The 17,236-nt window shown below is 43.5% G+C and overlaps 1 protein-coding gene across 1 annotated transcript in view; it reads left to right on the forward strand.

The window, feature by feature from the left end:
* LOC139263808 (probable 2-ketogluconate reductase) overlaps window positions 1–16,757 on the forward strand; it is a 44,104-nt gene extending 27,347 nt beyond the window's left edge. The window contains exons 4-6 of the mRNA XM_070879861.1: window positions 3,974–4,152; window positions 14,625–14,721; window positions 14,843–16,757. Coding sequence (XP_070735962.1) covers window positions 3,974–4,152; window positions 14,625–14,721; window positions 14,843–14,999 — 433 coding nt within the window. The 3' untranslated portion in view covers window positions 15,000–16,757. The remainder of the gene's footprint in view (window positions 1–3,973; window positions 4,153–14,624; window positions 14,722–14,842) is intronic.
* Window positions 16,758–17,236: the final 479 nt, after the last annotated feature.

Here is a 17,236-nt window from a genome sequence, read left to right on the forward strand (position 1 = left end):
TTCTATCTCCCTGGTAAATACTGAAGCAAACTAATTATTTAATTTCTCTGCCATCTCTCTATCGTTGCCTATGGTATTATCCTGTCCATCCCTCAGTGGCCCAATTCCCATCCTGGCCTTTAAAATATTTTACTATTTTGTTTTATGTTCCTTGATAATTTAATTTCATAATTCCTCTTTGCCTTCCGAATTATTTTTGACTACTCTCCCAATCTCTTCATATTCTTCCTTATCATGCTCTCGCCTACTGTCCATGTACTTAATGTAATGTATCTTTCCTTACCCTCAACTTTTCTCTTATGGCTTTATTCATCCACAGTGTCTCATTAGTTTTTATCTTGTTCTTGTTTTTTAGCATACTATATTTTTCCTGGACTCTGTTGAACACTGTTTTAAATGTTTTTCATTGCTGTTCTATGTCACTGTTTGCCAATATTGTTGTCCATTTCATTTTCCCAAGTTCTATTCTCAGCCCCTCAAAATGAGCATTTCTCCAATCTATTACCCTGGTCTGTGTTGTACTTGGGTATTTCTCAATTATTATCTTAAAACGTATTATATTATGGTCACTAATGCCTAGATGCTTCCCTACTATTCCTTCTCTTATCTGCTCTGGTTCATTCCCCATTACTAGATCCAATAGTGAATCCTCCCATGTTGGGCTTTTTAGATATTGGGTAGAAAGGAGTCCTGTACACACTGTCGGAACTCCAATCCCTTATCCCCTTTTCCTACCCCTTCTGTCCAATTAATGTACGGATAGTTGGAATCCCCCATGATTATTATTCTATGTTTTTTACTCTTCCCTAATTTGTTCACATATTTGTCTCTTTACCTCCCTTCCACTATTGGGTGGTTGATCTTTTATTAACTTTTATCTCTGTCCACATGGATTCTATTTCGGTTTTGCTGATAGCTGCGTCACATTTTTCTACTGCCATTATGTTATCCCTAATAAGAACGGTACTCCACCTCCCCTTTTCCCCCCTCCATCTTTTCTAAATATATTATATACCCTGCAATGTTTAATTCACAGTCCTGATTTTTCTGTAGCTAATCCCTACTATGTCTGGTTCCTCACAATGCATGATTGCCTCCAGATTCCCTGTTTTATTACAGGCACTGTGTGCATTGCTGTATAGACAGATTCACTCATTTTTAATAGCAGTCCTCTCACTTTATTTTTAACCATCTTTTTACACACTTGTTCTATAACTCTATTTATTCCCTGGCCATCAATGTTCCCCCTTACTTTACTCTTTCCTATGCTCTTCTTTCCTGTTTTGTTTATATTTAGGCTGATTTCATTTAAGAACATAAGAAATAGGAGCAGGAGCAGGCCATACGGCCCCTCGCGCCTGCTCCGCCATTCAATAAGATCATGGCTGAGCTGATCATGGACTCAGGTCCACCTCCCTGCCCGCTCCCCATAACCCCTTATCCCTTTATCGTTTAAGAAACTGTCTATTTCTGTCTTAAATTTATTCAATGTCCCAGCTTCCACAGCTCTCTGATGCAGCGAATTTCACAGATTTACAACCCTCTGAGAGAAGAAATTTCTCCTCATCTCTGTTTTAAATGGGCGGCCCCTTATGCTAAGATCATGCCCTCTAGTTCTAGTCTCCCCCAATAGTGGAAACATCCTCTCTGCATCCACCTTGTCAAGCCCCCTCATAATCTTATATGTTTCGATAAGATCACCTCTCATTCTTCTGAATTCCAATGCTTAGAGGCACAATCTACTCAACCTTTCCTCATAAGTCAACCCCCTCATCTCTGGAATCAACCTTCTCTGAACTGTCTCCAAAGCAAGTATATCCTTTTGTAAATATGGAAACCAAAACTGCATGCAGTATTCCAGGTGTGGCCTCACCAATACCATGTATAGCTATAGCAAGACTTCCCTGCTTTTATACTCCATTCCCTTTGCAATAAAGGCCAAGATTCCATTGACCTTCCTGATCGCTTGCTGTACTATCCTTTTGTGTTTCATATACAAGTACCCCAGGTCCCGCTGTACTGCAGCACTTTGCAATCTTTCTCAATTTAAATAATAACTTGCTCTTTGATTTTTTTCTGCCGAAGTGCATGACCTCGTACTTTCCAACAGTATACTCCAGCTGCCAAATTTTTTCCCACTCACTTAGCCTGTCTATGTCCTTTTGCATATTTTTTGTGTCCTCCTCACATATTGCTTTTCCTCCCATCTTTGTATCATCAGCAAATTTGGCTACGTTACACTCAGACCCTTTTTCCAAGTCGTTAATATAGATTGTAAATAGTTGGGGTCCCAGCACTGACCCCTGCGGCACCCCACTAATTACTGGTTGCCAATCAGAGAATGAACCATTTATCCTGACTCTCTGTTCTGTTAGTTAGCCAATTCTCTATCCATGCTAATATATTACCACCAACCCCGTGAACTTTTATGTGGCACCTTGTCAAATGCCTTCTGGAAGTCCAAATAGACCACATCCATTGGTTCCCCTTTATCCACCCTGTTCATTACATCCTCAAATAACTCCAACAAATTTGTCAAACATGACTTAGCCTTCATAAATCCATGCTGACTCTGCCTGACCGAATTTTGCTTTTCCAAATGTTCTGCTACTGCTTCTTTAATAATGGACTCCAACATTTTCCCACCATAGATGTCAGGCTAACTGGTCTATAGCTTCCTGCCTTTTGTCTGCGTCCTTTTTTAAATAGGGACGTCACATTTGCAGTTTTCCAATCTGCTGGGACCTCCCCAGAATCCAGAGAATTTTGGTAAATTACAACCAATGCATCCACAATCCCTGCCGCTACTTCTCTTAAGACCCTAGGATGCAAACCATCAGATCACCCCCCCACCTCCCTCCCACCCACCCATCTTACTAGTTTAAACCCTTTCCGTTAGCACACTGGTCCCATCCCAGTTCAGGTGGAGCCCGTCCCAACAGCATAGCTCCTTTCTGTCCCAGTACTGGTGTCAGTGTTCCATGAAAAGGAACCCCTCTTTCCCACACCATTCCTTTAGTCACATGTTAATTCTCTAGACCTGACTTTCTATGTAAATTTGCATGTGGCTCTGGCAATAATCCACAGATTATTACCCTCAAGGTCCTGCTTTTTAATTTAGCTCCTAACTCCTATACTCCCTCAGCAGGACCTCCTCCCTGTTCCTACCTAATTTGTTTGTTCTGACATGGACCATGGTAACTGGATTTAGCCCCTCCCTTTCCAAATTTCTCTCCAGCTGCCACAAGATATCCCTTACCCTGGTATCGGGTAGGCAACACACCCTTCGGGATTCTTGTTCTTGGCTGCAGAGGACACTGTCTATCCCCCTAATTATAGAATCCCTTATCACTATCACATATGTACTCTGCTCTTTCTCCACCCCTCTCTTCCACTCCCACCCCCCCCCCACCACCGGACAGCTTTTTGAGCCACAGTGCCTTAGTCTGTATTGTGGCTTTTTTCCCTGCAATCTTTCTCCTTGTCCTCACAGGTAGCGAGTTCATTGTACCTGTTGGACAGGACCAGTGTCTGCGGGACTTCCTTTTCAACCTCTCCTAAGTCCCTGCTACCCAGCGCCCTAACAGTCACAGCCTCCTTTGCCTGAACCTATGCTTTCCTCTGGGGAGTGACTTTATTCTGCTTAAACCTATCCAGAAATTCCTCCCCTCTTATGTTTCGGAGTGTCTCTAACTCACACTCCAGCTCAGTGATTCTGAGCCAGAGTGACTGAAGGCAGAGACATTTCCTGCAGATTTGGCAATCCGAGACAGTCTCACTGTCCACACCTCCCACATACTACAGTCCCAACATATAGCCTGCCCAGCATCTCTAGTCTTTTTTTATTTATTTGATTATTTAATTAGTTAACGTTTTTTATCAAACTATTATTTATAGTAACCAAAATATACAGCAGGTATTCAAAATTCAGTTCTTTTATATTAATTACAACACTTGTCTGATCTCTCTTTAGGGCTGAGGAGGAGGAGAGACTGGTCGGGGCTCATTACTGTGCAAAGATTGATGATCTCCTTCAGGAGTCGGACTTTGTGATGTTGGTAGTAAATCTGACTCCTCAAACCCACAAACTGATTGGGGAAAGAGAGCTTTGTCTAATGAAACCCACCGCCACCCTCGTCAATATCTCTCGAGGTAGGAGAGCACCATGTCATTGCTTATTTTGAAAACATTTCAGTAGTCTGCAAAACTATTTTCACAATTTACCTATTATGATTAAGTTTCCTTATTTCAAACGTTTTCTGTAATTGTTTAATTGCATCAACTCTTCCCTTATATGACCTATTTCTAAACCACACTTGAAATCATCAAAAGCCAATTCTTTACACCTTTTGGACTGGTTTACACGATTCCAGGATCTAGTCTCCCCTTTACAGGAACAGGTGTGGATCCCAGTGATAGATGGTTTCAAATTTTTAGGTCTGATGGCAGTAGCCATCATTGTAGTTCTCGGTGTCCAACCTTTTATGGATCACTTCAGTGAAACCTGCTGAGCTTGTTTCCCTTCACAGAGCCTCCCTTTCCCAACCAGTAAGGATCAATCAGGACTCAGCCCCTGCACCTCATGTACATGACAACCTATTGCAGGACAGCCACCTGCAACACCCTCTCCAATTAAAAATGATATTCATTGTTTCCCTAACAAAGTGGAGTACCCATCTGCAAGGGAAAGTGGACATGTACCTGGTATATAAAACATATGGAATAAACAACAACTTGCATTAATATAGCACCTTTTATGTAGAAAAGGCATTTCACAGACCACAAACAGACAAAAATGGATGCTGAGACAATAAGAAAATATTAGGAGTGATCAAAAGCTTGGTCAATGAAGTGGGTTTTAAGGAGGGCCTTAAAGGAGGAGAGGGAGTTGGAGAGTTGGAGGGATTTAGGAAGCAAATTCGAACGATTGGGCCTAGACAGCTAATGGCATGTCTCTAAATGATATCGCCAAGGAGCAATATATAGATGAGGATGAGGAGGGTCCCAAGAACAGATCCTTGAAGATTAAGAACAGTAAAGCTAGCTCTGGAACACTTCTAACCATAGTACAGATATGTGTGTGATAAGAAAACTCTGCAGTGTCAACTGCATTCATAGAAGTTTCACAGGATAAAAAACGGGTGCCCCTCTGAGCTGGGCGCCCGTTTTTCGCGCCTAAAACGGCGCCAGAAAAAAAACTCGCTATTCTCGAGCGCTTTGCAGCTCCTTGTCTGTTTGGCACGGCGCCCAGGGGGGCGGAGCCTACACTCGCGCTGATTTTGTAAGTGGGAGGGGGCGGGTACTATTTAAATTAGTTTTTTTCCTGCCGGCAACGCTGCGCGTGCGCGTTGGAGCGTTCGCGCATGCTCAGTGTGAAAAAAAACATTGGCACTCGCCCATTTTTGTAGTTCTTTGTAGCTGTTTAATTTTTGAACATTTTTTAATAAAATCATATTGCCATCAGCACATCAGCACTGAGGCTATCTTTCTCACTGTCTCCTTCCCCTCCCTCCCCTCCGCGGCAACAAACAGCTGTCTCCTTCCCCTCCCTCCCCTCCACAACAACAAACCGCTTTCTCCTCCCTCCCCCCCTCCCGCTCAGCAGCACGAACGGCTTTCTCTCCTCCCCCCCACTCCCGCTCAGCGGCAACGAACGGCTGCAGAATTCTCCCTGGCCTGAAGCACTTTCACACAGGTAGGAAGATGGTTTATTTAATCTTTTCTTTGCTTATAAATGTTTATTCAGGTTGGATTTATTTGTATAATATTTGTAGATGTATAAATAAGGATTTATTGTCGAATTTAATGAGTTCCCTTCCCCCCCCTCCCCCCCCACCTCGTTCTGGACGCCTAATTTGTAACCTGCGCCTGATTTTTTAATGTGTAGAACAGGTTTTTTCAGTTCTACAAAAATCTTCACTTGCTCCATTCTACTTTCGTTTGGAGTACGTTTTCACTGTAGAACCTTTCAAATCAGGCGTCAGTGGCCGGACACGCCCCCTTTTGAAGAAAAAATTCTGTTCTAAACTAGAACTGTTCTACCTGACTAGAACTGCAGAAAAAAAAATATGGAGAATTGCGATTTCTAAGATAGTCCGTTCTCCACCAGTTGCTCCTAAAAATCAGGCGCAAATCATGTGGAAACTTGGGCCCATAGAATGGTTACTGCACGGAAGAAGACCATTCGGCCCATCGGGTTCATGCCGACTCTCAGCTAGTCCCACTCCCCTGCCCATTACCCGTAGCCCTGCACATTTTTTTCTTTCAGATACTTATCCAACGCCCCTTTGAAAGATAAAATAGAGTCTGCCTCCACCATCCTTTCAGGCAGTGCAATCCAGATCTTAACCACTCGCTGTTTTTTCTAGCGTTGCCTTTGGTTCTTTTGCCAATCACCTTACATCTATACCCTCTGGTTCGCGACCCTTCTGCCAATGGGAACAGTTTCTCTCTATCCACCCTATCCAGACCCATCATGATTTTGAACACCTCTATCAAATCTCCTCTCAATCTTCTCAGCTCCAAGGAGAACCCCAGCTTCTCCAGTCTATCAAAGTAACTGAAGTCCCTCATTCCTGGAATCATTCTCGTAAATATTTTCTGCACTGTTTCTAGGCCTTCACATCCTTCCTAAAGTCTGGTGCCCAGAAATGGACACATTACTCCTGTTGGGGCCGAACCAATGTTTTATACAGGTTCATCATAATTTCCAAATTTTTGTACTCTGTACCTCTATTTATGAAGCCCAGGATCCCGTAAGTCTTTTTAACTGCTTTCTCAACCTGCCCTGCCACCTTCAATGACATATGCACACATACCCCCAGGTCTCTGTTCATGCACCTCCTTTAGGATTTAGTTTATATGTCCTCTCCTCATTCTTTCTACCAAAATGCATCACTTCAAACTTTTCTGCATTAAATTTCATCTGCCACGTGTTCACCCATTCCACCAGCTTGCCTATATCTTCCTGAAGTCTATCACTCTCCTCCTCACTGCTCACTATACTTACAAGTTTTGTGTCATCCGCAAACTTTTAAATTGTGCCCTGTACACCCACGTCCAAGTCATTAACATCACTGTATACCCTCCTCCAGTCCAAAAAACTAACTGTTCACCACTACACTTAGCCAATTTGGTATTCATGCTTCCACTCTCTTTTAATCCATGGGCTTCAATTTTGTTGGCGAGGCACTTTGTCGAACGCCTTTTGGAAATCCATGTACACTACATCAGCTGCATTACCCTTATCAACCCTCTCTGTTACCTCATCAAAAAACTCGATCAACTTGGTTAAACGTGATTTGCCTTTAACGACTCCATGCTGGCTTTGTTTAATTAATCCACACCTATCCAAGTGACTGTTAATTTTGTCCCTGATTACTGTTTCTAAAAGCTTCCCCACTACCGAGGTTAAACTAACTGGCCTGTTGTTGGGTTTATCTTTACTCCCCTTTTTGAACAATGGTGTAACATTTGCAATTCTCCAGTCCTCTGGCACCACCCCTGTATCTGTGAAGGATTGGAATATTATGGCCAGTACCTCCGCGATTTCCGCCCTCAGCATCCGAGGATACATCCCATCCACTCCTTGTGATTTATCTACTAAAGTACAGCCAGCCTTTCTAATGCCTCTTTATCAATTTTTATCCGATTAAGTGGCTCTACTATCTCCTCTTTCACTATGTCAATGGCAGCATCCTCTTCCTTGGTGAAGTCAGATGCAAAGTACTCATTTATTACCTCAGCCATATCCTCTGCCTCCATGCGTGGATCTCCCTAATTGACCCCACCCCCCTTCTTACTACCCTTTATATGCCTATTTATATGCCTATTGAATATTTTTGGATTACCTTTTATGTTGGTTGGAAGGGGGAATAATTCCCAGGAATTCTTCTCTTCTTCTTCATGGGAAGGGGGAATCATTCTCACTCCCCGTTATCAAGATATAGTCCTCTTAGTAAGCAGGTGCTTGTGTCATGACAGAGAGAGAGAAGAGTGAAGGAGAAAAAAACTGAAAGAACTAAAGCAAAGTAAAGGTAGTTTGGTCATCATAAAATCTGTGACTTTTCATAATTAGTATTAGTTTTGACATTTTACTGAGATTAGTTCATGATTTCTCCAAATGATTGCCATGATAAAATTTACAGTTATAAGCATAGGCATTTGACATTCAATTTCCTGAAGATAAGCATCATAGGGAACAAGAACAAGCTCTAACGTGCAACTTTTCAACTGTTTTAAATGTACTTCTCCCTAGTGCACTGCAGCTGTTGAGAAAATCGAAGGACTGGCAAGACCAGGGTTGGGAGTCAATCGTGTGGGGCCGAAATTGCCCCTTTCCTCAAGGTCTTTTATCACCAGAAATCGGCGGCAACGCTGCGGACTGCAATGGCCATCGACCTTTCGTGTAATGGCTGCCATTATCAAAATTCCGCTCCTGCGGTAACTCTGCAGTGATCCGCTCCCCCCCCACCGCTCCGCTATTGCCGATCCATCCTAAACGCGTCATCAAAGTGCGCACCACTGATGTTCCTCCCGAAATTCCGCCGAGAAAATCTTCCTCACGCCGGGCGAAAGCTGCTTTTTTCAGATGGTGCAGTGACACTGTGGCTTCTGAAATGGCGGTATGACTCCCATTAAAGGGGAGGACGCACTGCCGCTGCCACCATTTTTTTTTTGTCGGCCGACTGCCATGGCCTGGCCGAAACCCTTCCTGGTGGCCCAGTGGACCAAACTTTAAAAATCGCGCAGGCTCTCCCCTTCAAGTGAAGGGGAGAGCCATAGTGACGTGGTGCCGTGATGATGTCATCAGCGCTACGCTGATGACTGATGGCGGTGGCCACTCCGCCCATCCCCAACTTCCACCCCTCAAGTGTGCTTACCACTGCATATCTGCACCCATTATGAGAAACTTCCTGTCCGCCAACAGAATTTCGCTCAGGAGGCCACCTCATCCACCGTGGTGGTGAAAATGCTAGAAATGGGGTGGGAGCGTCCCGTTTCCAGTGGTGGGCAATTTCGGCCCCAGTGACTCTAGCAGATATTGTAGAATTAATTTGATTAGGTTCGAGTGATCAAGAAACATTACATAAAAGTGCTACAGAAGTGATATAGAATGATAATACAATAAAAGTTTTGCATATAGTGTACCCTATCAAATTATATTAGAAAAATGTCATACATTTCACAGAGCAAGATAAAAGAACAGACAGAAATGGAATTATGTGCAAAGAAAAGTTTCGAGAAAACTTTTGAAAGAATGGAAGGTAGAGTAACTTGGGAGGGAGTTCCAGCATGCATGCATGGTGGCCAAAAGAGCACCTGGGTCATGAAGGGAACAAGGCATAGACCAGTGTTGGAGGAGCAAAAATTACAAGTAGGGTCATAGGGCTGAAGGGGTTTCAGAAGTTGAAGAGGGTGTGATGAGGACATGATGACATTTTAAGGTAAGAGTAAGGATTTTGAAATTGATTCAAAGAAGTACAGTAGAGCTTGGGAAGAACTGGGATGATGAAAAATGGCTAAGGACGCTGGCAGCAGCATTTTGAATGAGTATTCATATAAGGAAAGTGAAAACAGGAAAGCTGGCTTGAGAAGTCAAGCCTCAGGGTGTAAAAAGCAGGGATTAGAGTTGCAGCAGTTAAGAGGAGGAGGTGCAAACAACGTTTTGAAAGTGAAGAAATGCTTTTGGTGACAGAAAAATGCAGGGAAAGAATCTCAGCTCATAGAAACATAGAAACATAGAAACATAGAAACATAGAAAATAGGTGCAGGAGCAGGCCATTCGGCCCTTCTAGCCTGCACCGTCATTCAATGAGTTCATGGCTGAACATGCAACTTCAGTACCGCATTCCTGCTTTCTCGCCATACCCCTTGATCCCCCTAGTAGTAAGGACTACATCTAACTCTTTTTTGAATATATTTAGTGAATTGGCCTCAACAACTTTCTGTGGTAGAGAATTCCACAGGTTCACCACTCTCTGGGTGAAGAAGTTCCTCCTCATCTCGGTCCTAAATGGCTTACCCCTTATCCTTAGACTGTGACCCCTGGTTCTGGACTTCCCCAACATTGGGAACATTCTTCCTGCATCTAACCTGTCTAAACCCGTCAGAATTTTAAATGTTTCTATGAGGTCCCCTCTCATTCTTCTGAACTCCAGTGAATACAAGCCCAGTTGATCCAGTCTTTCTTGATAGGTCAGTCCTGCCATCCCAGGAATCAGTCTGGTGAACCTTCGCTGCACTCCCTCAATAGCAAGAATGTCCTTCCTCAGGTTAGGAGACCAAAACTGTACACAATACTCCAGGTGTGGCCTCACCAATGCCCTGTACAACTGTAGCAACACCTCCCAGCCCCTGTACTCAAATCCCCTCGCTATGAAGGCCAACATGCCATTTGTTTTCTTAACCGCCTGCTGTACCTGCATGCCAACCTTCAATGACTGATGTACCATGACACCCAGGTCTCGTTGCACCTCCCCTTTTCCTAATCTGTCACCATTCAGATAATATTCTGTCTCTCTGTTTTTACCACCAAAGTGGATAACCTCACATTTATCCACATTATACTTCATCTGCCATGCATTTGCCCACTCACCTAACCTATCCAAGTCGCTCTGCAGCCTCATAGCATCCTCCTCGCAGCTCACACTGCCACCTAACTTAGTGTCATCCGCAAATTTGGAGATACTACATTTAATCCCCTCGTCTAAATCATTAATGTACAGTGTAAACAGCTGGGGCCAGCACAGAACCTTGCGGTACCCCACTAGTCACCGCCTGCCATTCTGAAAAGTACCCGTTTACTCCTACTCTTTGCTTCCTGTCTGCCAACCAATTCTCAATCCACATCAGCACACTACCCCCAATCCCATGTGCTTTAACTTTGCACATTAATCTTTTGTGTGGGACCTTGTCGAAAGCCTTCTGAAAGTCCAAATATACCACATCAACTGGTTCTCCCTTCTCCACTCTACTGGAAACATTCTCAAAAAATTCTAGAAGATTTGTCAAGCATGATTTCCCTTTCACAAATCCATGTTGACTTGGACCTATCATGTCACCTCTTTCCAAATGCACTGCTATGACATCCTTAATAATTGATTCCATCATCTTGCCCACCACCGATGTCAGGCTTACCGGTCTATAATTCCCTGTTTTCTCTCTCCCTCCTTTTTTAAAAAGTGGGGTTACATTGGCTACCCTCCACTCGATAGGAACTGATCCAGAGTCAATGGAATGTTGGAAAATGACTGTCAATACATCCGCTATTTCCAAGGCCACCTCCTTAAGTACTCTGGGATGCAGTCCATCAGGCCCTGGGAATTTATCGGCCTTCAATCCCATTAATTCCCCCAACACAATTTCCCAACTAATAAGGATTTCCCTCAGTTCCTCCTCCTTACTAGACCCTCTGACCCCTCTTATATCTGGAAGGTTGTTAGTGTCCTCCTCAGTGAATACCGAACCAAAGTACTTGTTCAATTGGTCTGCCATTTCTTTGTTCCCCGTTATGACTTCCCCTGATTCTGACTGTAGGGGACCTACATTTGTCTTTACTAACCTTTTTCTCTTTACATATCTATCGAAACTTTTGCAATCCGTCTTAATGTTCCCTGCAAGCTTCTTCTCGTACTCCATTTTCCCTGCTCTAATCAAACCCTTTGTCCTCCTCTGTTGAGTTCTAAATTTCTCCCAGTCTCCGGGTTCACTGCTATTTCTGGCCAATTTGTATGCCACTTCCTTGGCTTTAATACTATCCCTGATTTCCCTTGATAGCCACGGTTGATCCACCTTCCCTTTTTTATTTTTCCGACAGACAGGAATGTACAATTGTTGTAGTTCATCCATGCGGTCTCTAAATGTCTGCCATTGCCCATCCACAGTCAACCCCTTAAGTATCATTCGCCAATCAATCCTAGCTAATTCACGCCTCATACCTTCAAAGTTACCCTTCTTTAAGTTCTGGACCATGGTCTCTGAATTAACTGTTTCATTCTCCATCCTAATGCAGAATTCCACCATATTATGGTCACTCTTCCCCAAGGGGCCTCGCACAACGGTATTGCTAATTAATCCTCTCTCATTACACAACACCCAGTCTAAGATGGCCTCCCCTCTAGTTGGTTCCTCGACATATTGGTCTAAAAAACCATCCCTTATGCACTCCAGGAAATCCTCCTCCACCGTATTGCTTACAGTTTGGTTAGCCCAATCTATGTGCATATTAAAGTCACCCATTATAACTGCTGCACCCTTATTGCATGCACCTCTAATTTCCTGTTTGATGCCCTCCCCAACATCACTACTACTGTTTGGAGGTCTGTACACAACTCCCACTAACGTTTTTTTCCCTTTGGTGTTCTGCAGTTCTACCCATATAGATTCCACATCATCCAAGCTAATGTCCATTCTAACTATTGCATTAATCTCTTCTTTAACCAGCAATGCTACCCCACCTCCTTTTCCTTTTATTCTATCCTTCCTGAATGTTGAATACCCCTGGATGTTGAGTTCCCAGCCCTGATCATCCTGGAGCCACGTCTCCGTAATCCCAATCACATCATATTTGTTAACATCTATTTGCAGAGTTAATTCATCCACCTTATTACGGATACTCCTTGCATTAAGACACAAAGCCTTCAGGCTTGTTTTTTTAACACCCTTTTTCCTTTTAGAATTTTGCTGTACAGTGGCCCTTTTTGTTTTTTGTCTTGGGTTTCTCTGCCCTCCACTTTTCCTCATCTCCTTTCTGTCTTTTGCTTTTGTCTCCTTTTTGTTTCCCTCTGTCTCCCTGCATTGATTCCCATCCCCCTGCCATATTAGTTTAACTCCTCCCCAACAGCACTAGCAAACACTCCCCCTAGGACATTGGTTCCGGTCCATTGCAGTCAATGCAACTGAATATCAGGTGCTGCATATAACGGGCAGCCAATCCAATACCTCCCGTTTTGCACCACCGCCCGAAATGAAATTCTAGGCCATAGAGTTGACAGGAGCTAAAGAGAATGGCTTCAGTTTTGGCTGCAATGAGTTGGAAGGAATTTCAATTCATCCGAGAGTTTATGTCAAACAAACAAAATAATAGCCTTTGAATCAAAAGAAGATTTGGGAAGGTAAAACGCAGTGTCATCGCATTCCTGATCCTAATGGGCAGCATTTTGACAATGAAGAGAGGAGAACCAAGAATGAAATCCTCAGGTACACCAGAATGACCACGTGGGAAGGGAGGAGAAACCATTGGAATATATAAAAAGATCAGGAATTCAAGCCTCACTCCAGGATTTGAGCATAGGTGCCGTTTTTCAGATGAGATGTTAAACCAGACTGCTCTCAGGTTGATTATAAAAAGATATCATGACACTAATCCAAGAAGAGCGGGGCGGATAGTGGTTACCTGAATCAGTCATCTATTTTTGCGGGTTTTTTGCGCATGCGTTTGTCAAGCTGTGCCCCCCTTTTCCCACCCCCCGAATCATTCATTTCACGTGGTGCCGAGAAGCAGAACCTGAGGCCCGAGACTGCTGACCTGATCTTGGCGGGGGCGAGAGGATCTGCAGGCGTCCGAGTGTGGCAGCGGATGGCCCAGAGGACCAGCGGGCAGCCGAGAGAAGCAGCAGTGGGCCGAGGGGGGTGGAAGAGAGAGAGAGGGAGGGGGGCTGGGGGTGGGGGGGGAGAGAGAGAAGAGGCTGGGGAAGAGAGAGAGAGAGAGAGAGAGAGGATGGGGTGGGGGGTGGTGTGAGAGAGAGAGAGAGAGTGACTGGGGAGGAGAGGAAGGGAGCGAGATAGAGGGAGACTTGGGGAAGAGAGAGGGAGAGAGCCGACCCCCTACAAGGGTCATCGTTGGAGTGGATGAAATCCAGAAGTCACGACACTGTCACTATTAACTTCATACCCAATAAACCTGTTAACAATCCATACACGATGCCCCATCTCTGGAGGGGTGGGTGGGGTAAGGTCATGCGCTTGTGCTGGTGTAAGTAGGGACTTTGGCCAGGGGAGGGATGCACTTTGGCTGGGGGAAAGATGCACTTGCACTGGGGTAAGGCACTTAGGCTGGGTAGGCTGTGGCGGGGGGGCGGACAGGCACTTTGACTGGGGTAAGGCACTTTAGCTGGACCTTGCTGTCTTCTGGGGCGCTCTGTCCTCTTGCTTCACGAGTTACAATTTGCAAAGTCAGTGAGACCTTGAGATGGGCGGTTCCAGTTACACATTCCTGTGAAACTTCTGGGTGTGGCTTATCCTCCAAGTGGATCAATCATAGACAAAGGGTGGTCATTTTGGCAGTACAAATAAGTGCGTCTGTATTTTTGCCCTATGGATTTATGAGGTTTGTGAGGTGTGACATCTGTGAAAAATTTTACATTATGAACGTGCGCTCGATGCAATATCTTTAATTATATATATTGCTTGTTTCTCTGGCATTTATTTCAATATAAATTAATGATTCATCTTCATGATTGTAGTAAAAGAATCTTGGGATAGATTCTTGTAGTACAATTGGTGTTAAAAGGTATACAACTGCCGCTTTGCAGGCAAGGTTTTAGCATAGTTACAATCCATTTTCCTCATTCACTAGGACATGTAGTCCAGACTAATAGAGTTTGTTTTATTGATGTATTAAGGTGCAGTGGTTGATCAGGATGCTTTGGTGAAAGTGCTTCAGAAGGGGTTTATACGTGCAGCAGCTCTGGATGTTACTGACCCAGAGCCACTTCCAAGGTATCTTGTCACTTTTACTTACTCAAAATACCAGAAATATTAATTTGAAAAGTAGAAGTAAGTAACCTAATTACAGAAACCCAGCTGATATTACAACTATCTTGTATGTTTTTTTTTAAAGGGATCATCCTTTGCTGCACTTACCAAATGTCATTCTGACTCCCCATCTTGGAACTGCCACTGATAAGACCAGTAAAAAAATGATGGAGAGATTGATTGAAAATGCTTTGGCTGCTGCTCGTGGGCTTCAAATTCCTGATGAAGTGCTGCCATCATAATGGATACAAGCAGGACAGATTTAATACATTGTACGAGTGATCACCTGTCGAGGAAATATTTAGCTTAAATTAACTCAGGCGGAGATTTTCAGAACTGCACTTCGAGAGAAAGAATTTATTTTAAAAAGCAAGATATCTTGGAGAGCCTGCTTGGACCGTACCAAGGCAAAAACTCTGCCGTACAGGCAAATTGTCCCTATCTTTATACAGAAATTGAATACAGAAATATAAAAGGAATCTTATTCATTAGTCCCGCGAGTACAAAGGTCGTATCGGGAGGTACACACTCTATCTATCCTTGCATAGTTTCTCTCTATTCACAGTCTGATAAGCAAAGGCAAAAGGAGACTCCCTTTTAATACCAGATGGTCATTTAATTGCATCTCTAAGTTTCAAGGCTAAAAAGCGTGGCTATTTTTCTAGTCCTATTATTTCTTTAAGCATAGCAAAAACTGAATTTAACCCTTCCCTTTTCCATAAGCCATAGATTCATAGATCCTTTCTTCCACAATTCCCTCCTTGTTGATCTTTTTATTGTTTTAGATCAACACAATTTCCTGTATTCTCTTCTTGAGCAAAAGGGGGTGTATACCCTTCAGGATAGGGTCGCATTTGGAGATAATCGGTTTCATCAACCTTTTCCTCTAAGCGACTTAACCTCCCTTTCATGCATACACCTTTTCTTTCTATTTCGGAGAGCAGGCCTATTACTTGACTAATTACATTTTTTAATTTTATCCACATTCCGCAAAGGATTATTAATAATACAAGCATAACCACACCTACGATTACTATGGGGTGTATAGCAAGCTTCAGTACTGCGGAAGCTTTTGGGGACCATCCGGTAAACACATCCCACCGGTGGTGTACTGTCAAAGAGGTGACTTCATCTGCGATTCTCACTAGCTGCCCCTTCTTGTAACTCATTTCGACTTTAAATTGGTGGATGTCTCTGCCTTGCTTTGACAGAGCTTCCTCAATTTTCTTGTCATTCCGTATCAAATTGTGCAGTCTGGTCAAATTAATTACAGCGGGTAAGGGTTCAATCTTGTGCATAGACAGATATTTTTCTACATTTTGCCACTGCCCAAAGGTATAAGTTCTTTTTACTTCAGGGTCATACAGGGTGTAGACTCTTCTCACGCATTTATTAATTGGGGGTTTATACAAAATTCCATCCAGATAGACAGGTTTATTTCCTGTCACACAGATCTCATTCTGTCCTATTTCCGTTATATCAGTGTCATTCGTTAGCTTTAATTCCCATTTACATATTCCAATGGAGTGCTGCAGTGAGCATGGTTCATGTATGGCGGTCTGATAGGGACATATTCCGAATGGCCACCTAGCACATCCCCTCTGGTGATGTGTCATATTCTTCTCATCGACCCAATCTCCTTTAAATTCTGGGTACAAGAAGTTCTGTCCAAACAGCTGGGGCATTACTTGGAACTGACACCAAATTTATTTTCGTGTCATACTTACTATCTCTCCAGTAACGTTACATCCTTTTGAATTACAACTGGTATATCTTTTTTGAGGGCTAATGGTTAAATTAAGAAGCTTATCTCTTTTGTTAATTTCCAGCAACCTTTCCCATGTGTTAGCATGGAAGGATAGAAACATAGAAAATAGGTGCAGGAGCAGGCCATTCAGCCCTTCTAGCCTGCACCGCCATTCAATGAGTTCATGGCTGAACATGAAACTTCAGTACCCCCTTCCTGCTTTCTCGCCATAACCCTTGATCCCCCGAGTAGTAAGGACTTCATCTAACTCCCTTTTGAATATATTTAGTGAATTGGCCTCAACTACTTTCTGTGGTAGAGAATTCCACAGGTTCACCACTCTCTGGGTGAAGAAGTTTCTCCTCATCTCGGTCCTAAATGGCTTACCCCTTATCCTCAGACTGTGACCCCTGGTTCTGGACTTCCCCAACATTGGGAACATTCTTTCTGCATCTAACCTGTCTAAACCCGTCAGAATTTTAAACGTTTCTATGAGGTCCCCTCTCATTCTTCTGAACTCCAGTGAATACAAGCCCAGTTGATCCAATCTTTCTTGATAGGTCAGTCCCGCCATCCCGGGAATCAGTCTGGTGAACCTTCGCTGCACTCCCTCAATAGCAAGAATGTCCTTCCTCAAGTTAGGAGACCAAAACTGTACACAATACTCCAGGTGTGGCCTCACCAAGGCCCTGTACAACTGTAGCAACACCTCCCTGCCCCTGTATTCAAATC

The sequence above is a fragment of the Pristiophorus japonicus genome, chromosome 5 (assembly GCF_044704955.1).
Source record: "Pristiophorus japonicus isolate sPriJap1 chromosome 5, sPriJap1.hap1, whole genome shotgun sequence".
Classification (NCBI taxonomy): domain Eukaryota; kingdom Metazoa; phylum Chordata; class Chondrichthyes; family Pristiophoridae; genus Pristiophorus; species Pristiophorus japonicus.